The sequence below is a fragment of the Cheilinus undulatus genome, linkage group 15 (genome assembly GCF_018320785.1).
Source record: "Cheilinus undulatus linkage group 15, ASM1832078v1, whole genome shotgun sequence".
NCBI classification, from domain to species: Eukaryota; Metazoa; Chordata; class Actinopteri; order Labriformes; family Labridae; genus Cheilinus; species Cheilinus undulatus.
Window position 1 is genome coordinate 38,627,077 of NC_054879.1, and position 26,261 is coordinate 38,653,337.

General features: G+C 40.8%; 1 protein-coding gene across 2 annotated transcripts in view; it reads right to left on the reverse strand.

The window, feature by feature from the left end:
• Nucleotides 1-25,830, reverse strand: part of gsk3ba (glycogen synthase kinase 3 beta, genome duplicate a) — a 52,696-nt gene extending 26,866 nt beyond the window's left edge. For both annotated transcript variants that reach the window (XM_041807168.1, XM_041807169.1), the window contains exons 1-2: nucleotides 24,989-25,830; nucleotides 8,271-8,464 (exon numbers count right to left, since the gene is read on the reverse strand). In XM_041807168.1, coding sequence (XP_041663102.1) covers nucleotides 8,271-8,464; nucleotides 24,989-25,076 — 282 coding nt within the window. In that variant the 5' untranslated portion in view covers nucleotides 25,077-25,830. The remainder of the gene's footprint in view (nucleotides 1-8,270; nucleotides 8,465-24,988) is intronic.
• Between the last annotated feature and the right edge of the window lie 431 nt (nucleotides 25,831-26,261).

Sequence of the window (26,261 nt, forward strand, 5' to 3'; positions counted from 1 at the left end):
ACTGTGGCAAATTCAAAGTGTGTCTGTACGTCTGGACCCTAATGTTCTGCAGGCAGGCAGAAATTCAACCACTATATACAGCACCACTGTACAAACAGCTCCATTACACGTCTCTTCTTCATTTCTTCCTTTTTAATCCTCATTTTTATCACAGCACTTTCAGTCATTCTTGACTGCTTGTGTAACACTTCGAGAGCAGAGAATGTAAAACGCCAGAAACAAAAAGAAAACAGAAAGAAAACAGAGTAGGGGGAGTAGACGTTACAAGCAGCACAGTTTAAATTCAGTTTTTCACCTTGTATGTGCAAGCTAACCTCTTAGTATCGGTATGATCCATGTCTAAAAATAGCTGGGTATTTATTTGTAGAAACCCAATGGAGAGCAGGATAAAACATAATGACTTAAAACCAGAGCTTAATCAGCTTACAGCTTACATTTATTGAGAAATTTCAGCTGGCTAAATGACTAACCAATGGCCCACGCGGTCACTTGTTACCAAGTTGAGAGACAGAACATGGACAATCTCATTTAGTGTGACTGACAAGCTGGCTAATAATCTCTCTGGGCAGAGTGGCTGCCTTTTCACTTTCACAGACCCACCAAGCAGGTAACCATCAGCAAAAGAAGCCTTTGACCAACCGCAGCTGGCCAACGGCAGCTTGCCACAGGTTTTTGAGTAATTACAGGGTTTGGAGGTCATGGATGGAACAGAAGTCCACCATGCAGAGACTGAAGTGGAAAACTGCTTCTGATTATGGTTCAGCAAAAGAATGGTTTCCATCACGGATTAGTCTTCATTAGTATTACAGTGTGAGAGAGTGAAAGAACATAATGTATTATGAGCCCCAAGCCCCATCTATGTCTCATCTATATCCACATTTGCCTTATAATGATCCTCACTTCTGATTTAGGGGGGAAATGTGCTAAGTCTGCTATTGATGCAGGTTAATGAGCTGTCTGACTTGGCCCCTCTCAGGAAATGGATGTGGCTTACTGGATGTGCAACTCCTGAACCTCCTCTCAGGATCAGGAGAGGGGGGTGGAACATTCTTCCAAGCGGGGAGGGCCAACCAAACCTGGGGGCGGTGCTAAATCCCTGCATGACATCATGAGGGGAAAATCTGAGCTAGGCTCTTTTCAGCGGCTCTTTTAAAGGTGGAGAAAGAGAGTGGGGGGGATTTTTCTGATTATTGGGGGGATTGTAGACAGGCCAAAAGCACATATTTTTGGTTAGAAAAGTCTGAAAAAGAGTATTTTGCATAATATATGCCCTTTAAAGGTCTCAGTGACTTCTTTCGATGACCACGTATCATTTGGCTTGCTGTATCATTTGTCACAAAACTTGGGTGCTTAGTCTGGAAAAACGACACCAGTCTTTAGACATACTCATGCTGTCATTAGCCAGCATCTCTTTGTAAATTGATTACTGTGACCATGTAGTATCATCAAGACTGATCAGGAAAATATTAACCTTAAAGAGTTCTGGATGTATTTCTCTCACCATGCCTTCCCTGAATAAATAATCCGTTAATAGTCAACTAAAGTCCAAGAGACTCACAAGAAGATTAAATACTAATCATCTGCACCAGAGTCCGTTCATTTCTACCACTTCTTATGAAAGTTAGCACAGATACAAAAGCTTCTGACACCATTTCTATTCAATATCACTATACATCACAAGGGGCTATAGTCTTCAACTCACTGAGTGTCCCTCCCCATATATCCTGAATCTCTTTAGCTCTCATATCTTAATAAAGGTTAAAAGCCCCAAAAATTAATCTTTAAAAAAATAGAGGGTTGCATCCTCAGTTATTAAAGGGGTTATTTTAGAACAAAATATGAAAAATATTAATAATAATGATAAAACATTAAAATATAAAGTCTTGCTTGAAGTTAAAAGATGTACCTAAAATAAAGATAGCTTTTCCAAAGGTATAACCAAAATAGAAAAGGCATAATTTAGAAAATTCAATGGATGGTATCGTAGTTTTTTAGGTTATTTATTAATTCTTAATTAAACTTAGTTTTCAAAAACACCATTAATAAATAATGTTAATGTATTTGATTGTGTCAGGATTCTGCTATTGGTTAATTTATTTCCAGATATGATTGTCCACAGATGTGTGTTTGTCTCGTATTGGTTGTCGATCTTTCTGTTTTAAGTCTTTTTCTTTTTCAGCATTCCTCTCCAGTCCTCTTTGACTCACTCCTGACCTCCAACTTTCTTTCTGCACTCCTCGGGCTGCTTCCATGTTTACTCGCCAGCCTGCTCAGAATAAAGGATTTGATTGGTTGAGTAGCATTACAAGTGTCACAGTAAAGTCCAGAAAACCTGCTATTTCAAGACTACTGTTGGAGTATTAAAGGGTCCTTGTTTGAAAGGGAAACTGGTTATCTGGGTATTTTTGGATGGTCCAGTTGGAGAGGGAAGTTTATAAGCAGTGTGAGTATGCATCAACTATATTATGACTCTGCATCGTGCAGAAACATCCACAACTGCATCATGGGAATGATCATTTTTAACCCTATAGCAAATACCTGTTTCTGATTTTTAATATCATTCTCCCTTATCAAACCAAGATCCAGGACCTTTGCAATCTTAAGTATCCCATACTAATACAAAACAGTTTCCAGAAAAACCACAATATTTGAATGTGGGCATGATTACTCTGCATATATCCTTACTGTCTGTAGCACTGTTAAAATAAAGATTCATGGCTTTCATTGTGTACTTTCATGTTCTGTTCTTTTTCCAATTTGATTTGATGAAATCAGAATTTTTCTCTTCCTGTAGTTTGAAAATCCTTTTTAAGCAATTTTCAAGAAAATCAATACCATCATGTCCTGTCTGAAGCCTCCAACGTATGAACATTTTGATGATTTCGTCTATGCGATACTAAACAGAATATCTTCAGGTGCAAGACTGAAATTTAAAGATTAAATCTTTTCATCAGCTTTGTATTGATATACAACTAAATCAACTAAGTGTTTCTTGCCAAATGTAAATGTCAAAGCTAAATAAGAATATAAACAATGGCTGCTATGATTTCATATTCCGCGTGATATCTATGAGCTGGTTTAAAAAGCAGCCCAGTAACCTGACTGTCTGAGCGGGTGGCTCTCTGAGTATGGTTTGACATAACAGTGAAAAAGTGTGCTAGCTGACTGACTGATGGGGTGACTAATGAGCTCCCCTGCTATGTGGGTCAGTCCCATGCTGGCTGGCTGGCTGGCTGGTTGGTGCAGGGAGATATGCTGCTGTCCTTCTACACTTCCCTGCCTCTTTATGTGGATTTAATCCCCTCTCATTCATTTTTTAAGAGAGCAGAGTGAGCGCTCTGTCCACTAAACGAGACGCCGTCGTCTCAGCAGCAGCAGCAGCAGAAGCCGCCTGATATGGACAATTCCTTGTCCTGATTCACTTACAGGCAGACGCATAAGGTTCCCACATTACTCCCCCTGCTTTTTCACCCCTTACACAACATGCAAACACACACAACCCCCACAACATAAAGTGACATCATAGTGTGTGGGTCACAGACCAGCCATCGAACCGTCGTACACTGCAGGCAACGCCCTTGTCCTCTTGCAGTGGCTTAGTGGGAGCGTTTAAGGGTGTGTGTGTTTGTGTGTTGTTATGTGTGAGAAAGATGGTACCATATGGAGGAGGAGCAGACAGGCTGTTCAGTAAAGCCCTGCCCAGCTCCAGTTCTACTGCAGTCATTCCTGCTGACCTGTCATCCTCCAGTGTGTCAGCAGCCCAGCCAGCAGAGACACAGAGAGACAGACAGAGACAAAGGAGAGAGCACCTCCATAGCACACTGATCGAAGACGTGCTACACCTTCACATGTTGGTGTGCAATGAAAAAACCATATCCAGTTTACAAAAGATTAAGAGAAGAGAGCAATCTCATGCACCACCCACACAGAGACAAGCGCTGTCTTAGGTAACAGCTAATGGATGGTAATTAATGAAGAAAGTGGATCAAACTAATCCTGTCTTACTGTTGTTTAAATAAATACCAAAGAAACATACAAAAAAGATGCTAAATGCTCTGGTAAAACAGAAACTAAAATACACGATTTATGGTGCAGAGTTAGTGTACTGGTAGAGCTCATTTTCAATATAGAACAAATGCAATTCAGAGTTTCAATGCTCAGCGCAAAAAAATGTCTCTGGTGTCAGCTGTTTTTGGTTGGTGCACTCTTGAAAGTAGCTCAACTTTCTGAACTTTTCTCTCACTGACCATTAAAAATCAAGCAGGGACTAGACTTCTAAGACCAGCTTTGTCCACAACAATGGCAGAGGAAAAACAATGCAAGTCATCTTTATGAGGGTACAATTTCTAAGTCTAGAGCTGCTGCTAATTCCAGGGCATGATTCCTTTACATTGTTTTCCTGGCTTTGGAGATATCTGTATGAGTACAGGAAAATATAAAGTGCATGGAGCCATTTAATAAAGACCTTACAGATACTACAGAGGAAAGCAGGAGTCCATTATAGTTAGCAAACAACAATAAAAACTGGTGGGAAGTGCTCTAAAACCTAGATCGTGGTCACCTTTATGCTGAAATGATAGTTAAGCAATTACTGTATCGTACTGTTTCATTTACAGTGAACAGGTTTTCACTTCAGCTGGGTAGTTATATGAGTATCACCCTCGAGAGCCTTTCCTTTTTCTAGTTCACAAACCTGTCATACCCCACTGTTCCTTCGGCATGCTAACCGCTAAGCTTCCCATATTTACGTCTGGCAGACGGTGAATTTTTGCCATTTTTACTAATAAGTTTGTAATGTTGAAGGCTGGAACAACAGACCTAGGTGTTTTTCTCCGTTCATTCTCAGTCTTTAAACTCTTTTTGTTCATCCTTATACATTCAAATATGTTCAAAAGACTGAGGTTTTAGGTCTGAAATACATATTTGAATATCAGTACGGCTAAAATGAATTTGTGATATCGGCATATTGGATGTTAACAAAAAATCCAACATGGTGCATCCCTAAGGGAAAGTGTAAAGTGGAACTGACTATGAAAATGATACCTTGTCCATATTCAACTAAATCTGAAAAACACTTATCAGCCCAACAAGCAAGTTGTTGGTTTTGATCATTTGATTGTATTTTTCATCTTGAAGGAAAACATAAAGACATAAAGCTATGGTCCGATATTCACTGTCAGTGTAAGGGCCATTACCAGCAGACATGCTCTCACCCCTCTGTCTGTTTGAGTGATTGTCAGTTCTAGCAGTAGCATCCATTTTCCAATAGGCTGATATGTGATCCCTCTGATGGGAGTGGAGGAGGACCTATCCCATAATGCATTGGGAGCTGACTGTAAGTCCCACCAAGGTTTTTCCCTTTGCATTCATCAGCAACTCCTTAACACAGAGCCTATTCACATGATTATCCTGTTTTGACTCGTGCGTGAACGCGCGTCTGCAAGTGTTAGCCGGAGAAAAGTAAAGAGTTCACACATGTTAGACTAGCACGGTTCTGCTCACCCAGGCTCACTCCACAAATGAACACCAAATGAGACAGAAAAAAATCAAAGTGCAGAAAAAGAAAAAGCTTTGGAAGAAAAGGAGGGAGCTAAGAAGAAAATGGAGCACAGGTGTTTGGGGTATGTTTGTGCGTGTCTGTGTCAGTACGCGGGGGTAGTGGTACACAAGCTGGCTTGGCAGTCATGTGAGGAGTCTTAGCACTCATTTGCTTCAGTTTTCAAAAACAAGCTTTTCTAAAGTAAGGAGTAGATGACAGAAAGCACAGAGTGCTCAAGGCAGCTAGAGAAAAAACTCAACAACAAATGTAGAAGAAGCTCATGAGCTTCAGCTGGCCGCTGTTTAAAAGATGTAACCTGCAAGTGTGTCATGCTAACCACAGGCTAACAAAAAACAGGCTAACAGGAAGAGTAGGATGTGACCTCATCATGACCAACATGCAGAGTCACAAAGAGGTACAAATTTATAACAATGCGTCAGTGTATTTTGTGGCAGATGTCGGACCCCCCACATCATGGTATTTTGCTCATCTTGTCCATTTTTTGAGAAGCAAGGCACCCACAGGTGCTGAAAACTTTTACCGAAGGTGAAATCTGGGGCATGGAGCTGCAGAAGTATTTGGCTGAGCCGGTTTGCTCAGCCCAGTAGACCCAGGGCAAAAAAATCCAAATGCTACAGGCAAACCCATCTGACTGAACTTGAAGTAAACTTCAGTGACTGTCACAGGAGACAGAGCTGGAGGTCTGCAGTCGAGGAAACAACAGGGGACACTTGGGCTTGTTCTGCCATCAGTGTTCTCTCGCTAACACATCCTGACTCTCCTGAGAGGAACAGAGTAATAGCTGAGGACTACCCTGAGAGAAGTTGAGTGCTACTAAATCGAGAAACTAGCTCTGTCCTTCCAGCTAGAACCAAATCCCTCAAGGATTTGGCCTTTGAAGACCACTGGCCCCACCGTTTTCACCAAGCTGTCTGGTTTGTTCAGTACAGTTTGGCACAGTAAATCCTGACCTTGCTTGTATGTCCACCCAGCCTTACTTGTAGTGATGGGAATTCTAGCTCATTCAGAAAACAAATCTATTTGGCCCAGCTCAGAAAAATAACCGGTCTCTCAGCATCCGAGCGACTCATCATTTAGTACAACCTTAGCCTTTTATGTCAATTAAACAACAACAAAAGTAGAAAAATGAAAGGGAATCTTAAACTGGAGTGACCTCTTGTTCACATGTAAAAGCTGGCTCTTAAAACCGACTCACCCATAAATGACACATCACCATGGCTTGTAACTTGTACTCCTAAAGGAGTTTTCACTTCAATCCACTCTGCACCCTGCAAAGTTTATTTGCTTATTATATTACAGTGTCCTTTAAAAGCATGGTTAGGACTAAATGGTGGACAAAAGCTGTTCAGCTTGAACAAAACATGGCATGTTTTGTGATTGTCCATTATAACGTAATAAATTCATAAATATATCATATATTTTACTCCATTCCTCTTACTCATTCCTCTCAGAGAGGATTTGAGCCCAAAGTTCAGTTCATTTTGGTAGTGTGAATGCAAATGAACCAGACCCGGGCCTACTTGGGGAGGTGGTCTCAGTAGCGATTCAAATGGACTCTGGCACAGTTCGGATGAGACATGAATGCAACTGTGCCCGGATACGAGACAGAGCTTCGTATCAGTTCTATTACATCATCATAAAAACTAAACTTCTTTCCACAGTGTGGCATTGTTCACATTTTTCCTCAATAAAAGGCGGGAATCATCAGAATCCAGTCAATAAATGGTCTGTTGTGACTCACCTTGCAGATGAACACAAGTTGGAGTCAGTGAAAGGAGGTGTAAAGGCAATAAAAGTCTCCTGTCACCTCAAAAACCGCTGTTTCTGTGCAGTGCGAGCCCATTTAATCCTCTGAGCTGCACGTAGACCAAAGTGTTTAAATGTGGAGTACTCAATTAAATGGAACGAATACGTTCAAAATGTGAAATGATTTTAACAGAAGTCCATATTTGATCGCTTGTCTGGCACCCATTTAGTTTTATTCAAAGCCAAGAATATGAGTGGCACACTGTGCAGCCATTACTGTAACCTCTGAAGGCTATAAACTTAATGAGAATCTAAACAGCTGTCCTGCAGACTTGGCAATCTCTGCTCTTTTATGTGAGCTGGCACCAGGAACACTTTAGCCCTCTCCCCACGACTAAGAGCACAGCAAAGGGAGCGCAGACAATGAGGGCCCAGCCAAGGAACAACAAGCCATCAGTCAAATCTATTCAAAGCACTGGAGGAGGATTTCCAGCAGAGATTTGCCTGAAGTTAACATGACGTTTACATGGCGGTGACAGAACTACACTCGACAGATGACTGGGTATTAATGGGTTCAAGATTGTTTGTGCAAGTGTAGAGCTTTCCAACCAAACGCACACACATGCACACAGCACTTCCTGTGAGGAAATGCACAAGATTAAAGCGAGGATGTTTTCTACTGATGTGTCAGAAGCAAAACAAGAGTTCTGCCTTTGTTTTCTCTGTTTTTGCAGTTTCACTGGTCTCATTGTTCTTGTGAAAGATCACTCCATTCATATCTCTTTCACAGTTACTCAGTCACATTCATTCAAGCAGCAAGTCACTACTTTGGCTACAATAAAGGATGACAAAGGCATAATAGAGCACGATCATACATGCTGCTATTCTTGGATTACTTGTGACAGACATGAGTCAGCTTGAAGATTCGTGGTGATAGGTTGTTAGTGTGGTGCTCCTGTTTTACCTTAAACCTCTTGTCCTGCAGGACCTTCTTGATGGCCACCAGCTCTCCAGAGTCACACAGCTTTGCCTGATAGACGACCCCGAATGAGCCGTTGCCGATGACCTTCGTGTCTGTGTAGCTCACCTCCTGTGGCCGGTCAGGGCCTTGGCCTGGAGTGGCCACGACTGTTGTTACCTTGCTGCCATCTTTATCCCCTTTAAAGAAACAAAGACAGAAGACAAATGCTTAGAACAAGTTTGCTTACGCTAAAAAAAATCAGCACTGGACATTGAGGGGGGATGGGATATAGCAAAAGAAACATTCTTTCTACTAGCTCAATCTTGGTTCAGATACAGTTTGGTTAAAGTAGCTAGTGAAAAGGCCAACTAACCTTTCCACAGGCTGCAAAGCCAAATTTCAGCTTCACTGTAAAAACGACAGATTTAGGTCAGCCTTACACCTAGCAACTTAGCAGACAAAATTCCAAAGTCGGAGTAAAATCATGGGAGCAGCTCGCTCTGTTGCCTCAGTCGTTAGTTGTAAGGTGGTCATAAGACTCAATTTGGCAGTTTTAAGACAGTCTTTCTTCAGCCTTGGTGTTACGATAATATCAAACGTGTTTGACAAGTTGCTTCAGTGTTTAATTTTCCTTTCATTTCTACTCAGTGTAAATGATTTAAAACATCTGATTATTAGAGATATGAACTCAAATGCGATCTCTATCTCCTTCTACATCTTGTTGTCTGCTCAAAATTTTTTGTGAGTTTCTACCAGATGCATTATGGGAAATAATCTCAAAAGGAATCGTATTCTAGTCTTGTAGTTAGTGACACACAGTCTTTGCAAAATATCAGTCTGAGACTAACTCAACGACAAATTGTCTCTAGGTGTAAGAGGGTATCAGGTATCAGTCTTTTTAGAGTCTTTTAAGAGTTTTAGCAAAGTCCTCTGGTGTAAGGCTGGCATTATTTGTCACTTAGCATTGCTTAACGTCGGGATTCTGATTCAGAAAACTTGAAATGTAGTGCTTTATTCCTTTTATTTTTTTTAAATCTAAAGAATGTCTACTTGTCTGTTGTGTTGTCTCAAGAGGCAAGATAGAATGCAAAGGGAGCAACAGGAGTTCTAATGCCACTTATAGCCCTTATATCAATAAAATGTCTAATTGGATGTATTTATTCACAGTATCAACAAAAGAGTAGGGGTGGGATACACTAGTGGCCCCATAATACCATATTATCACGATACCTGGGTCACGATTTGATATTATTATGATTTGAAACATTTTGCAATATAATGAGTATTGCAATACATTATATTGTGATATCTTGCGATTTATACTATTTTTGTCAACTGTTTAGCTGATTTAGCATTAGTCTTGCCCTCATGTTTGTCGTCTTTCTGCAGTATTTTATTTTCATGTAGCACCTCTTGTAAACCTCATGTGCCATGTCCATCTGGACAAACATATTTTTCCATTAGCAAATAATTTGAAAAAAATTGATACTAGGTGGACGAGACAATACATCGCCAGACCAAATATTGCAACACTATGTTGTATCAATTTTTCTCCCACCCCCACAAAAGAGTAGAAAAAAAACAAGAAAAGAATACTGAAGACACTGCACAATGAGTATGAAGATCACACTGGTCACACGCCTGTTGTATAAAATTAAAGTCGTCACTTATGCAGTCAGTTTTCTTGAGTATTTTCTGCTGCATTTTCTGATCAACTCATGAGGATTTCTTGCGGTAATGTTCCAAAGAGGCTTGCAGGAAAAAGCACAGGTAGAGTTGGAAAAAATGTTGTTGTATCAGTTCACACATGTTGCTCAACCTGTTGAATTACAGAAAATGTGAGGACTTTTGTGCATGTATGAGTGTTGCTTGAGGGTTCAAATCAGCCTGACTGCCAAACAAGAGTACATGACAATCAAAACTTAAGACTGTAAAAATGTGTGACAATTTAATACTTTGATTTCACATGTTTTTAATAGATATGATGCCTGTCATTTCAATTATATTTAGCACTGGCTCTATGCTGGTGGGACAACATCCAAATTGGGCCTGGAACCGTTTTCAGTGGGTCATGAATGTGCACCTGGACCAAAAGAAAAAAGTGGGAAAGTGTCTACAAGATGCAGAAGCTCTAAAATGTGTTCATTGTCATATGTTCTATGGTGATAATAAGTACATTTTAGTTATTTTCTCAAGATCTAAACTAATTAATTTCCTTTTTTTGGGAAAGCTAAGCTGATTTTAGCATTCAAATATGTTAATTTCTAAAAATTGAGAGAAAAAAACATTTCTATTTTTGGTCGACCTAAAATCGGTCAGGGTCATATGTAATGTCCTCATATGTACATGCAGGGTCTCAGGAGGTTGAGGATTAACTCTTAGTATCTGCCCATTTGGATGTTAATGCAAGATATACATTTTTTTCTCTTTTAAAGCCGATTTTAGCCATTTCCATGTGTGGATCCTCTCTTCCACACAGAAATCTGATTTAGGCCACACTGAAAAAGGACAAACACAAAAAATATCAGACTAAACTGAGCACTGAGGCTTAGAACTGGTTTGAACCGGAGCATCCAAGGACGTACTATTCCTTCTACTCCGAAGGCTGGTTCTTCATCGACAGGTTGAACGTCTCAGTATCTGCTGAAAGACACCGAACAAAAACAACATGGCTTCTTACAGCCGCTTTAACCCCCATTTGTTCCAACATTGCTTCCTACTGGTCAACAGCTGTGGTTTTGCTGATCAGCTCCCAGCTGACCGGCTGAGTGTGAATCATGGCTGAGCTGATACAGTGTCCAATTTCTCCTTTAAGGAAACAGTACATGGCACTCTGAAAACAACTGAAGGAGAATGGGAAGATTTTGGTGTTTTTCTGCTGTAGGACATTGAGAGAATTCTATGTCAGGATGGGAAATAATACTTAAAATCAGTTCAAACACTATTGATGTTTATTCAAAAGTAGGTGCTTTTATCAAGAAAGATCAACTCATTAAATATGGATTCTCATAAAGAAGCTTCGACTCTCTCCACTGGATACGACTCATCACCTTAGACGGACTCTCCAACCACAGTGTGCAGACAGACCGCTGTAATACCCGAGATTATGATCAGTGAAAAGTCATAAGCTAATAAGACTGGATCTGATGCTAATGCACTATAGATCAGTATCTGCCCCTCCCTCTTTCTTCTCCAGCTCCCCTGAGATCCCAACATGGAGGCTCTTTCCTGTTTAAGTGGGTTCCCTCCCTCCTCTCCTCAACAGTGTCAAGGGGCAAAAATTCACATTAGCCGGCTGTTAAAGGACATCATGGCGAGTGAGTGTGTGTTTGTCATGTGCCTTAAATGTGTAGCCTGTTTCCTAATTCCAATCTCAATTTAACCAAGAAGTCAGAACAATTAAATGCTTCCTGTGAATCAAATTAAGTCTTACTAGTTAACATTTTTGACCAGAAATTGTTTTGTAAAAACAAAAGAAAAAAATGATCTTTGTAGAATTTTCCCAATTCTAGAAGAGTATTCGGCTTCATCACCATCTCCCAGTGGGTACAAATCATGTTGATGTGTGGATTAGTGCTGCTTAATAACCATGACTGTTCCAGATTACAGTGTCATTTAATAGAGACTTCCTGCAGCATGCTGGGAGCAGACCACCTCCACGTGGAGGACACTGGCAGGCCACAGCGTCCAATCCGTACGAGGGAGGGAGTGAGAGTGTAATGCTTTTCCTGGCGAGCTACCAGCGCATGACTAGTCTGTTTGTGACTTTTAAAACAACTAAATGATCAGGTGATTAACCCAGAGTGTCTCACTGGCAGAAAGAGGACATTTTCACTGAGACGGTGACATTGAGTGCAAAGGTTTCCTGCTGTTGCCCACTTTCACCGACTCGCTGGGCTCATTTTCCAGCAGGAGCATTGATTTTGACGCAAGTAGTGCCTGCATAGATGCACACTGCAAGAAACCGTCCAACCCATACATAAATGAATCATGTATGTGTTTGCATGGCTCTTTTTTGCCTCTGTGTGACCAGTGAGAGGTCCAATTACTGATGATGAGATTATGATCAAAGGATGGGGGGGGGGGGGGGTGTGAGAAAGCAGCAGGCCGCCACTCTCCAGGACCGAGTCTAGAAAGAGAAACTGAAGTCGGATTCAGTGACGACAGAAATAGACTTTCCAAGAGAGAGTGTGTAAGCGAGTGCGAGAGAGAGGGAGAGAGAGGGAGAAAGGAATATGAGTCTGCCTACATATTCCAGCAGGGCCACTTCTATGACGCCTCTGCACTTCCTCAAAACCGTGAGAAAAGTCTGTGCACACTCACACACAGACACACCATGTATGATCACAGCAAAGTCTGACACTAATAGATGAAAGAATGATCGAGCAATCAGGCTGCAATTAAATTACATTATTATTCTAGATTTTTAAAGACTGATTGGAAAGCATTCCAAGTATGGCCTTTGATACTGTTATACACATTAATGGGTCTTCAGGCAACTTTTATGTGACCTTAAAAATGTATATTTCTATTATTTTGCCAGCATTAAATGTGGTTGTAATGTTGTACTACTGCCATACAGTGGTAGTTAGGCAAGCTGTTTGCTATCTGCCATTCACTGACAAAATAAGAAGAGTGCATTAGTCACCCTAAAATTCAACAAATTCGGTCAATGCAAATCGCTCCCTTTCTAGTCAGTCTCTGGCACATGCCAGCGGCGCCACTCTGCGTTTCTGTGCTCGAGATACGTACCACGTCTATTCAAACACAATTGAGAACACACAAAGTATCTGGTCAGATTAATAATACGACACTATGCCATGCTCCTAATTTTAAAAGTCATCACTGTATCAACATTAGGTCAAATCCTGTGGCAAAAGCCCCAGGTCATCAGAGGGTCAGAAGGTCGCAGAGGTAACACAGTGCCATGGACTGAGAAAAGTTCATTCTGAAGGTGGAAAACCATAGGATTTTTATTACGCCACAAATCATTTCAAGAGAACATACAATATACCCAACTACGGTAAAAGCAAAATAAATCATGGAAAAATACTGAAATGAGCAACAAATTGATCTCTGACTACAGCTTTCAACATCCCTTAAGATGCTAACTTGGCATCTTAAGTCACTTTGCAGGGGACTTCAAGTCATTATGAATAAAAGATTTAAAAAAAAATCGTATTTTCATGTTTGTTGTATGATAAGCCACTGTGTTATGAACCACCATGGTTCAACACTGGCTGAATGAGCCGAAGCCACGCCCAATCACACAATCACGATAAATAAGATCTTCTCAAAATGAAAAAAAAAACTTCTGATCAGAGCAGAACTTGGGGATTGCATTTACTGTTTTCTGGTATAAATCTCACCGTTATGATACTTTTAATGATCCGTAGGCCACTATAGCTATTAGATTTGGCAAATTTGCCTCACAGTGAACAAAAACACTTGTAGCTGGTTGTTAACTTTTAATGAAGGCAGGGACATCAGCTAACAGCAGAATGTACTGAGATGACTGCTCGGTGAGTTTATATCATTGTAGCGTTGGGGGGGGGGGGGGGGGGGGGGGTTCCTCATCAAGACCGATGATGTCATGGGCTCCTATATTTGTCCTGCTCGAATTAAACCAAGCCAGGTGAACAACCTTCTAATGGTCTAAATACAAGATTCTGTCTAGTGTGTTTAGACACAAAGTTTGGGTTTCACTTTACTGGGAAAAAATCTCTGTGACTTAACTTTAGGGATGCACAATATTATTGGCCAGATATCGGTATCGGCAGATATAAGCAAAAAAAAGCAAAATATCGATATCGGCAGATATCAAAATTTTTATTTGATATTTTGGACATGCATATCAGCATATATAAACTGTAAACTTTGGCCATATCTATACTATTAAATTAGTGGAGTTTTAGGCTGAACCAACAGACCTATGTAAGTTGATATCTTTTTCTTTATTCATTCTCATTCTTTAAACTTTAAAGTGTGTTTTAAGAAAAAAAAGGGTCTTTTTTCATCCTCAAACCTAAAATTGCGCTCAAAGGACTGAATTTTTAGTTATGTAAAACATATTCAAATATCAGTATCGATATCGGCATCGGCTAAAATGGATCTATAAATATCGGCATATTGGATATCGTCAAAAACCCAATATAGTACATCCCTACATAACTTAAAATACATAATTTCTTAAGTTAAAACTACAATGCTCAGATGTTAAAAATGTTAGCCTATCAAAGATTAATTTCATTATGTGTTAGCATCGAGCTAACATACTAAAACATACAGCACACCCTGGTCCATCTGTGAGAAAATTAGTCCAGTGGAAGCTCCTTTTTTATTCTAATTATTGCCAGTGGCCTTCTAATAGTCATTTTACTTGAAATACAAAGTACCAGGTGCACTTGTAAATGGCTCACTGAGAATTCTGTTTGCATTGCTTTGATATTGTTTTATTCCCACAATTATAACAATCAAGTTTTAAAAACTTTATCCTGACAGCCTTTATCATAGTCATTTTGGAGTGAAGGGTTTTATATCCTTTATGTAGTCTAATTCTACAGGAATTAGAGATAGAAGGAGCAGGACCTTTATCTTTAAAATAAAATTACATTTACCCTGAAATCTTTGCTTCTTATTAAAGCAGTGCAAATTAAACCTAAAACCACAGCCTCTACAGGGAAAAGTGGGGAAGCAAACACACTGCAGCATATGGATGAACCATTACCAAAGTTAGTTATTGAATCCTCCAGCCAAGAAAACAGATATTGTGTGACAAATCACAGCACATCATTTTATATAGATAAGCTGTATCAAAGTGGCACAGGAGAGACAGCTGCTGCAACTTTTAGCTACAAGCATCAATAGTCAATTCAGGTCACCATACTAGTTCAGGCCATGACAGCATACAAATACATGTGTATTAATGGGGCCAGACAGCACCATAGTACAGGACACATGTAAGGATGGATGATCAATGTGTCTGGTTGAGCCGTGGTTCAAAAATACAAAAAAATTAACCATGATTGACAAAATAAAAAATGAAACAAAAAAGTAATAAACCTGGCTATTCTGTACAATTCAACTGTATGTAAAGCATATAAATTCTTATCACCATACTACTCACATAATAATATAAAAAGTTGGCAGGCAAACATGTGCTCATTGTCCTGGCTGTAATTAAAGCATAGATGATGGTGCTGTGTTAATGAGAGTTCAAACGCACACCTGTGGCAGTCCACAAATAACAGGTGCAGTTCTTTTATGAAGCCTTTTATGGGCTTAATTAAGGGAACAGTAAATTTGGAGCCTTTTTTATGAGGTTCAGTAATGACCATTTTGTCAGTGTTTTATTTTTTACTAAGAACATGCCAACATTTTTCTGAAATACCTTTTTCCATTTTACTGTAAGAAGTTTTTTATATGGCACAAAATCACTAAGAAAAGCAAATCTCTCCTTTACATAACAAAATTGAATTCTTATGCCCAGCACATCCTATCAAAAGTAAACAAGGGCTAGTAAACAACAACAGGCTTATACATGGTACTGATCAATGTCTTTTAATAGCAAAGACCTTAGATCTCATTTGACCCGAGCCATCTACTTTTGAGGTACTGTAATGATTAGAATGTCTGGTCTTTATCTGAGATTTAAAGAGGTTGTAGGTGTAACATTACTCATGGAGTTTTAGGGAAAATCTCCACTAGTTTTGAATCTATACAAGTGATCATCACAGAACCTGATCCAGCAAAACTGCCATGTTTATATTCCACTGAAACACATTCAGCCATAAAATTATACACAACATTGTGTGGCTATTGCAATTAGAAAGACTGAGGTTTATTTCAGTCATAATATAAAATACAGTGAAATGCTCTGAGTTTACAGGAGCAGGGCAAAGGCATGAGTGAGCAATTTGAGTGTGTAGACATTTGCTAAATTCCAGCACAACCAAAGGCCACAAGATAAAAGCGTGGCCGCTCTATTTCAACATGTGCAGGTACACAAACTCACGCACAAAGCAAACTGTTCCATTGCTGTTATGATCACGATGAGATAATTCAAAGAATGACAGACGCTTGTCTGAGCAATGCTCAAAACATCGAGGTATCAGTGAGACAAGATAGTAGTGCAAAGATTTTAGATAAAGGTTTTTCAGCCTGCAGAGACATCCAATGTTCAGACACCCATCTCCTGATGTCACACTCAGGGTGGGAGCATATAGAAGTGCTTTTATGGTAAAATGTTGAATTCTAGTTTCTTCATTAGATTTTAACAGGAAATTTGATTCCACTTCCAACGATAAAATTGAAGCTTCTTCTTTGAGACAGCTAACTAAAGTTTTGCCCACTTCCTAGCTAACATTAAAGATGAATTATGTTACAGGATATTCGAACTAGCTTAAATTACCATTAGCCTACTAGGGTTAGCAAGTCAGCCTGCAAACTATGTTAGCAAAAACCTTTGCAGATAGCTTTCAAATAAGCAGGTTAATAGTAAGGGCATGAACTCAGAGGGGTATGTTAGCTAGGAAGTTATGCTTTTCCTTTTATATTGTGTTGCATTATCAGGCAGTAATTTAGCTCAGGGCTGTTGAAAGTCTTATGTTGGCTAACATCGTTAGATAGGTGTTAAGTGCTAGGTAACTCGCTTGCAGGGAAGCAAAAATGACTAGCTTACATCACAGTTGGCAACTGTGGGGTTAGCAAGTCAGCCGGCCAACATGCTATGCTACAAAAAAAAAAAAAAAAAAGACTTTGGCCAGAGGTTCCCTATAGGCGGAATAACATTAAAGGCATGCCTTTTGTTTTTTCTGTAAGCTTTGAGTTTCTGACTTTCCTATTTATCATGCGACACTGTTAGGAGTAAGGATGTTCCTAAGCATCTATTTCCCTATTCAGCTAAATGCTAATTTAAGTTTCGTTAACCTGACTAGTCTAAAGAGGAGAAATCAGACAAATTTGTCACAGGGTCATTGCGTTAGCGGGTGTGACAGTAGCCTGATATACTCTATACAGCGTGGCTAACATTACAAGCTAGCACCGGCAGTCTTTGTTCCTCTTTGCAGATTAATATCGTGCTTCGATATTTGGCCTCTTTTCACTTGGATTGGAAGTTACACATGAGTTCAACCCTCAATGCCTACATGCCACTTTATTTCCTATTATTACTTCTACTACCTACTTCCATGTTTATAAAAAATAATAGGTAATTACTTTAACCGACTCGTAATCCACGACGGCTACTTTGATAAACGAATTTAACCATTATAGCGAATAATTGCACGCATCCCCAGTTAGGAGTTCATATTTTCTAGGGCAGTGCTTCTCAAAGGGTGGGCCGGGGCACCCTGGTGGGCCCAAGAGATACTGGGGTCCACCAGTGGGCTGCAAGAGGTCATTCATAATAAATAAAAACCATAATCGTGACGTTACAAAAAATGAAATAATGTTTATAGAACAAGTTTAAGACCCAGAACTAAAAAAAAAACTGCCCACAGATTTAACTTTCATGTCAACTTTTTAATCATTTATTACCTACGCCGATGAAATCGGCAGGGGGTTATGTAAAGGGTTGCGTATCTTTGTTTGTTTGTTTGTATGTGTACAAGATAACTCGAGAACGGAAAGTCGGATCTTCACCAAACTTTCAGGGAATATTGGTATGGTGACAGGGAAGAATCGATTAGATTTTGATGATGATCCGCACACCCGTTCGGTTTTTCTAAGACTTCGAAATTTTGAACACCATAGTAATCAATGGGAGCGCAAGTTCCTCGATGGCGCTGCTTTGGCATGGGTCTGCTGCCTCAGACGGCCATTCTAGTTTTTTCATTTACAGAACCAGTGTCATGATTTAAACGATGTTGGATTAACTGGTGCTACTCCTTTTAATATTCTATGGCACTCACAATCATAAGAAATTGTCAGTGCCTTTGGAGAGATTGAGGTTTTACACAAGAGGCTTGTAAATTGCACTTTGTGACTGCCAGCATTTTCCTTTAAATGTTAATGTCTCTACAAAGTATTTTCTTAAAAGTAAAATGATAGAGGCCGTTCTAGGAAGTTGTTGAAAGAATAATGTTGGCTGCTGTTGAGTGGTAGCTAACTGGTTTGCAAAGAAATATATAGTAAATAGCCCTGTGACTGACTGCCGACCAGTCCAGGGTGTACCCCGCCTTTGCCCAGTGACAGTTGGGATAGGCTCCAGCCCCCCCAGCCCCAAACAGGATAAGCGGTGTAGAAGATGGATGGATGGATGGATGGACGAATATATAGTGAATGACTAGCTTAAATTACATGTAGCAGCAGTAGTGTCAACAAGTAGGCCTGCTGCCTGGGTATGCTAAGCTACAACATTTTTTCCTTAAAAGCTTTAGAGTTGCAAAGATTACAGACAAGGGAGAAATTCATAGTTAGCTAGGAATTTATACTGCCCCTGTTTTATCATGTGAAACTAGTAGTCAGACAATGTTTGCTAAGGACTGTTACTGCTAAGGTTAGATGCTTTTAAGTGGAAGCTAACAGGTTAGCAGAAAGACATAAACAGTTAGCTTAAATCACTATTAGGAACTGCAGGGTCAGCAAGTCTCCCTCCCTACCACAGTAGTTATGCTGTTCCAACACAGAACTTTGCCCATAACTTTCCTAAAAGCAAAATAACAGCAAGCCCATAAATTCTTAATTAGGACTTAATACCTTTAATGTTTTATAATGTGACAATAGGAAACAACTGCAATGTAGAAGGTAACTTATAAGCCGCCATTTAACTGGCGCTAACAGCTTAAAAATATTTTGTTATGGCTAACAATACTGTTTAATGTTTTCTCCACATTTTCCTATGAGTTTCCTTTTGTTTGCTGATCAAAGAATAGTGAAATGAAAATATTTGGTGACAAAAATGGCATCCACAGGAGAGTTTCAAGGTCAAAACCACTGCTAATAAAAAATAACACAAAGGCTCATTTCACATTTGACAAAAAACATCTTGATGATAACCGAAACTTTAGGGATAATATCCTGTTGACTGACGAGACAAAAGTTAATTTTTTTGGAGGCGGTCGACCCGTTACATCTGGCGGAAAAATAGCACAGCATTTCATAAAAAGATAGTCATGCCAACAGTCAAACATGGTGGTAGTAGTTTGATGCCTCGGGCTGCTTTGCTGCTTCAGGACCTGGACCACTTGTCGTAATCAATGAAACCATGAATTCTGGTCTCTACCAGAATATCCTGAAGGAGAATGTCCGGCCAGCAGTTCATTACCTCAAGCTCAAGCACACTTGGGTTATGTAGCAGGACAACAATCCCTAACACATCAGCAAGTCCACCTCTGAATGGCTAAGAAAATGAAGGTTTTGGAGTAGTCTAGTCAAAGTTTGGACTCAAATCTGATTGAGATGCTGTGGCACGATCTTAAACAGGTCGTTCAGGCTCAAACATCCTCCAGTGTGGCAGAATTAAAACAATTCTACAAAGAAGAGAGGGACAAAATTCCTCCACAACTGCTGCCTCCAAGGATGGCACAACCAGTTATTAGGTTTAGGGGGTATTACTGTTTCACATAGGGCCAGGTAGGTTTTGGCAGCTTTTTTCCCCTTAATAAATGAAATCATGATTTAAAAACTGAATTTTGTATTAACCCTGGTTAGATTTTTCTAATATAAATTTTTATGCTGATCTGAAACTTTCAAGCATGACAAATATGCAAAAAATGTAGATACAACACTAGTATAATTAAATTATTCTAACAGAGCAGCAAAATTAAACGTATTTCTTAAACTGAAGATAGTTTGCAGGAGTTTATGTGTATTTTCCTTTGAGCTGGCATAGTTCATGCTTTGATACTTCCTGATACTACTGATCAATAAAATCATAGATTGCATAATTTTAAAACACATGATATCGCTATGTACTTGAGTATGGTACATTTTTACAACCATAGTATGGCATTATAAACCTCATGTGAGAATCACAATCTGGTCATAACATCAGTGTTAACAGCCTCCATGTGAACATGACCAGTGACTTCACAGATACACCTGATGGACGACCCACAGAAGATCCTCTTCAAGCGTCTCTTACCGCTAAAAACTCAGCTCTCATTTTAAATCCTGTGCATGATTCTGTTCAATTCTGTCCCCTCACTGTTTCATTTAGAATCAAAGAGTATAATTAGTTCATTTTGTTCCCATCATCTTCTGCAAAATGTGAGAGAAGGGGGACAGAGAGGAGATGGGGACTAAATAGGGAAAAAGAGAGCTGCAGCTTTGAAATGCTAAACAGGCTGCTCGTTGTTCTTGGCCAGCTGCCTCACCCCAAAAAACAGAGCCGAAGAGTGCTCAAGTGGGTGTGGAAATGCACGTATGTATATATGTGCGTGCATGTGTGCGCGTGTGTTCCTGTCTGCCTGTGTGGGAGGGGTAAGTGCATTCTCTCCAGGATCATACACACTGGCTACAGCTGCTTGAGATAATCAGCCAAGTTATTCACACATACATATGGGGGTGCAAGTGTGTTTGTGGATGTGAGTATGGAGGAGCCCTATGTAATGGCAGATCATTTATTAGAGAATTAGATGAAACAGTTGGTTGATACTAGCATGCTCAGTTGAAGGAAGGAAGTGTAAACATGACACTAGTTCATGTGTATGTGTGCATTATGAAATCAGATTTTATGTTTCATAAAAGTCTGTTTTAGTCGTTGATAAGACCGTTATTTCTACATATAGAATCCCAAAACTCCCCTTTGGTAAGGCTAAAAATATACATTGCTCCATTGTTTAAAAGACAGTATCTGATTATAAATCAATAATGAACAAAAACAGCCAAATGCAAAAAGTGTACTAAGGGCTTTAGAGTTTGCAAAAGGCAATTTCATTTTTAAACCGTATGTTGACATGTTGGTGATATGTCGAGATAATGCTGCTGGGGGTCAGTTTACTCTGGCATATATTTACACCTAAATCTGCCCCAAAGTTGTCTAAGCATATCCCACAATTCCCTACGCTGTCTTTGACCTGAAAGTTGAAGATGTGTAGAAGAAAGCCAAGAAGAAAACAAGATGAAGGTATTAAATGATGAATGCTAATGCAAGAACCACTTATTTTTGGGCTGAAGGGGATAATAGATAATTAGGACCTAAATAAATGAGGTCCAACAGTGACTAAAGGCAGCCTTAAACCTAACGACTTTTCCTCTGATTTCAAAGTCGCAGGCAAAATTCCAAAACCGGGGTAAAATCATGGGAGTCTTACTAAAGGCGCAGCTCGCTCCCCTTGTCTCAGTCCTTGGGTGTAAGGTGGTCATAAGACTCGATTTTAGTAGTTTTGAGGCAGTCTTTCTTCAGTCTTGGCATTACAATAATATCAAACATGTTTGATATTGTCGGAAATCTTTAATCTGGTCGTGTGCAAGTTTTGCTTCACAGTGATGCGACTGTTGTCTACGACCAATGGGAGCCAGTGTTATGCATTAGCACATTAATTCACTTCATTCTTCAAAATATGAACGTGAGCGTAGATCAATCTAGACTCACTGAATTTGCACTCAGAACTCAAGAGATTTAAAAACTGTTCTGCTCACAGCTGCAGTCAGATCTCTGCGCTTGTGTGTTTGTGTGCCTTGTCTGTCAATTCATTCCAGGCTGGCATGACAGATAGTGTGGATTTTCAAAGTAAAAGCCCGATCAGTTTGATTCTGCATTAAGACGACTCATGTTTTCACACAGTACTGTGAAGTGTTTCCAGGATAGTTCCTCAGTTGTTGCAGTAACACGCAAAGTTGCTTCCTTGTTTCTACTCAATGTAAATTATATAAAAACATCGGATTATAATAGATATGAACTCAAATGCGATCTCCATCTCCTTCTTCATCTTGTTCTCTGCTCAAAAATTTTTGTTGTGAATTTCTACTGGATGCATGACAGGAAACAATCTCAAAAGGAATCATATTGTAGTCTTGTAGTTAGTGACCAACAGTCTTTTCAAAATCTAAGTCTGAGACTAAAAATTCAATGGCTTACTGACAAATTGTCTATAGATGTGAGAGAATCTCAGGTGTCAGTCTTTTTAGAGTCTTTTAAGAGTTTTAGCAAGGTCCTCTGGTGTAAGGCCAGCAGAAGATGATATCAGCACATGACCACCTACCATGGTACTGTCAGAAATACTTTCATGTATGAATTGATTCTCTACAGTGCTTTTAAGCTTGATTGAGCTACGTGACCACAGCAAATATTAACTGCCCATGGAAATTTTCTGACTAAGCCGGTCCTTCTCTGGCTAAAATGTTAAATGCACTGCCACAATATAGTTTCCCAGCATACAGTAGCTCCTTCAGGCTTTATTTTCAAATAGACCAATTGATTTTTTCTGAAAAGACCCAATAGAGATGCAGCTTACAGACTCGGGTTGGTACACTTACAAATCCGAGACAAAGGCGCAGTTCCATCTCTAACGGTTACCCCTACTCTTTGGTTTCAAGTGCCCTTTGAAAAAGAGTTGCAAAGGGTAGCGGGGAAATCTTCCCCTGTCTAGTTGGACAACCCTTTAAGCTCCTAATGCACCATCAATGGAAATGACCTGAACAGATATGTCGACGGACAATTTTTTTAAATGCTTGTTCGACATCAAAAAGGACCATAATGCATTAAAAAAAAACGTTTAATTATGATGTTAGACTGTTGTTATTATTTTAAATCTTGCAGTTGATATGCAAGATTCTGTCAGATTTCCCTTAACACTCAGTTTGGAGTGGGCGTCCAGAAAAATATCAGTTTGAAGAGCGATGTAGCCCTAGAACTCCAGCAATAATGGGGGCACCCTTCCTCTAGATGTGAACACGCAAAAATGAGGGGGTGGGGGTTATGGGGTGTACAGCGATTGCGCACCAATCTGTGATGTCTATCTCTTATGTCCATATGCCTTAATATTCAGGAGAGGAATAGTGCCACTTTTTAAAATAAATGATGCATCTATCTTATTCTACAATTTTTGGCTTCCCAGCTGCAACAATTCACCAAATCTTGAAACGTATGGATCATGATGCCCCTTGTAAAAATAAAACAAAAAAGTTTACCAAAGTTTCCATAGTTGAAGGCCAGACATTTCCTTTGCTTTTGTGTAATTCTTCAAAAAATGTTCCATGTATTTACAGCACATCCTCTATGGGGCTGAACACCACCTGCTAATTGAAATCCAATTATTTAACACCAAGTTAATTGGAAGACTCCTTACACTGCTGCTCTGATGACTGATAATGAAGATCTGACAAACCAGATGAGCCTCTTGCTTAAAAATATTTTTATGATGAGAGTCATGTAATGTTGAGTCCACAACGTCAGACTGGTAATTCAGTAGCTTATGACTTAGGCCAAAGACTTTCTCTGCCATATTAACTGGCACAAGATTTTTGCCCCAGATAGTTCTTTTTTGTTATTTTTCACAGCCATGGCATGAATACATCACATTGACAGGAGCACAGCAATGCCTCGACACCCAAATCTGGGGCAAGAGGAGTAGTACATTTGGGAAGTGAGTGCTTCTCCCTTGTAGTGTGTGTGCCCTATAGTCCACTGGGTGGTTTCCTGTGCCAAGGCCCAGAGGAGAGCCTCAGGCCTCACCCCACTAACACACATCATGACCACATCTCAGCCTTAAAGCAGGACCGACGCATTCCTTAACAGCGTCATTTTCTCCCTTGCACACACCCAAATGCACCCAACTCTGAGTGCATGCATTCCAGATAAGGAAGTGTGGTAGCTAGGTCAAGTGACTGGCTCCAGCCAGGACAGTCACCGGTCATTAATAAGCTGGATATAATAATGAAAAACGTGATTATTCGAGATTTTGGTATCTGTCATCCCCAGCATACATGTACACTACTGAAATGCTATGAGTGGCAATCTTGTGGGGATAAATGTGATATAAAATGCAGTGGAATGGATACAGAGATGCTATTAATGCACAAGTTTTAGGGCTTATGTGTTTGGAGGAGCACTGTCAGACTCCCTTGCTCTGCAGGTAACTCTGGGCCTAGTCAGTCGCATGGCTTCCTTTCGGCAGCCAGTCTATAACCAGGCCTGGGCACAGTGCCACTGTGGCTTCATGAGCAGGATTCTCCGTGTCACACTCCCTACAGTCGTCGCGACGTCTGACTTCAAAACGGTCCAGCGCATAGTATCAGTGAACCAGCCTCTCCGGGAGCACGTCAGTCAACTATGGGCGCACCTTCCGCTTTCACAGTTGCGTAATAGACCGGCCCTATCGCTTTAACTCCATTACGCATACGGTCGGTGCTATGTAGCAATGCTGGATATGAGATCTAATCGGCATTTAGCGGGACATTAAAGACAGCAGATCTGCAGTAAAAGGAGGTGGCCTGGTTGCTGAGCTGGGCCGATGCCAACCCTACCTTCCTCTAGCCCGGCCCTGCCCGGCCCGGCGCGGCCTGCTAACCCCGGTCAGGCTGACCGGCCCCGGGGCGGCGCGTCAGTGCGCAGCGGTGTGCGGTGCTCACACCGAGGAGATCGATGTGTGTGTGCTAGTCTCAGACAGTGACACCGATTCATGACAGGGCTAAGCTAACGTGGCTAACGTCATGCTCATTTGACACATTTCCAGCCTGGTTTGTAAGGAGACATTTTGCGAGGATGTGTAGCTCACACTGGGCCTGGTGCATGCAGAGAAGGTGGGCTGCTCAGGAAATACATGAGGGGTACTTACTGCTGACTTTCATGCTGCCAAATGCAGAGGGCTGCGGCACTGGTTTGCAGCTCTCCGCGAAGGATGTGGTCCTGGGCCGACCCGACATGATCCAATCCCTTTGATTCTCTCTCGACACGGAGACTGGGAACTCACAAAACGGCAGGGTTGATCGATTTGCCGAACCTTCTCATCCAAAAAGGATGACAGAAAATGAATAACAGTCTAATTCAAAAGGGAGGACAGACAGAAAGCGATCCCAAGATCCTCCAGTCTTGTCCGTAACACCTTATAAAGCACCCTTTCTGTCCCACAGACGTTCAATCAAAGCATCATTTATTCCTTATGTTCCAGGTTTTCTCTGCGGGCCTTTGAAGACACGTCTCCGACTAAAATAGTCATGAATCTGGCCTCTCCCTGTGGCCCCCCGATTAAAACCAACTGCGATATCTTAGTGGACGCGGAATAAATGTCATTCAGATGAAACAGGGTGATAGCAGATGTTAAATTTGCTGATCCGGCGCGGATCACAGGTGAATGCGGCGTTTTCTTGGCGATCCGGGACACATGCAGTTCCTCTTCATATCCCGATGTGGAGGCTCAATGATCCGACTGCCATGGCGGCTCCCTCGCTATACGCTAGCCTACCGTCCAACGGAAAATCAGCCCGTTGCCACAGTCTTCACTAACGACTTCAGCGGCTCAAACCCCCCAGAGTAAAAACCCGCCCTCGTCGCCCTCAAAATTCGGTGTCTTAACCGAAGCCCAGGGCAGCGACCTCCTCAGAAAATGATGGTCTTTAGGTACAGAGTGCGACGGTACTGAATTTCTTTTTTTATTCCTTCCCCATAGGTTTCGGGCTCGCTGTCTTTGTCGCTGCGCACGTTAGCTACGCAATATCCGTTAGGGGTTACAGGGCTCCGTCCGCTGTCGTGGAAGGAAGTTTACGCTAGTGACGTAACCTTCAACGGAGAATGGAAAACTGTGCACGCGCGAACGGCGAATCTAGGGTGGCGGAGTGAACCAATCAGAGAGGGTCTACTTCAGAAATGGGCGTTAACCGAGTTCATGTGACCCAATAAAGACGCCGCTCTCGAACACCACATGGCACAATTTACTTAGGGCACCGCCCTCGCGACTTCAAAGGCTATTTCCCATGCCGCGGCGGGGACAATGGGCGGGTCTGCTCTCAAGATTGATGACTCTGTCAGCCAATGGGGCTCCAAACACGGCCTGTCATTACAAATGGGCCCAGCTGTCACCGGCCACCGGTGGTCATGCAGCACTGTTGCTA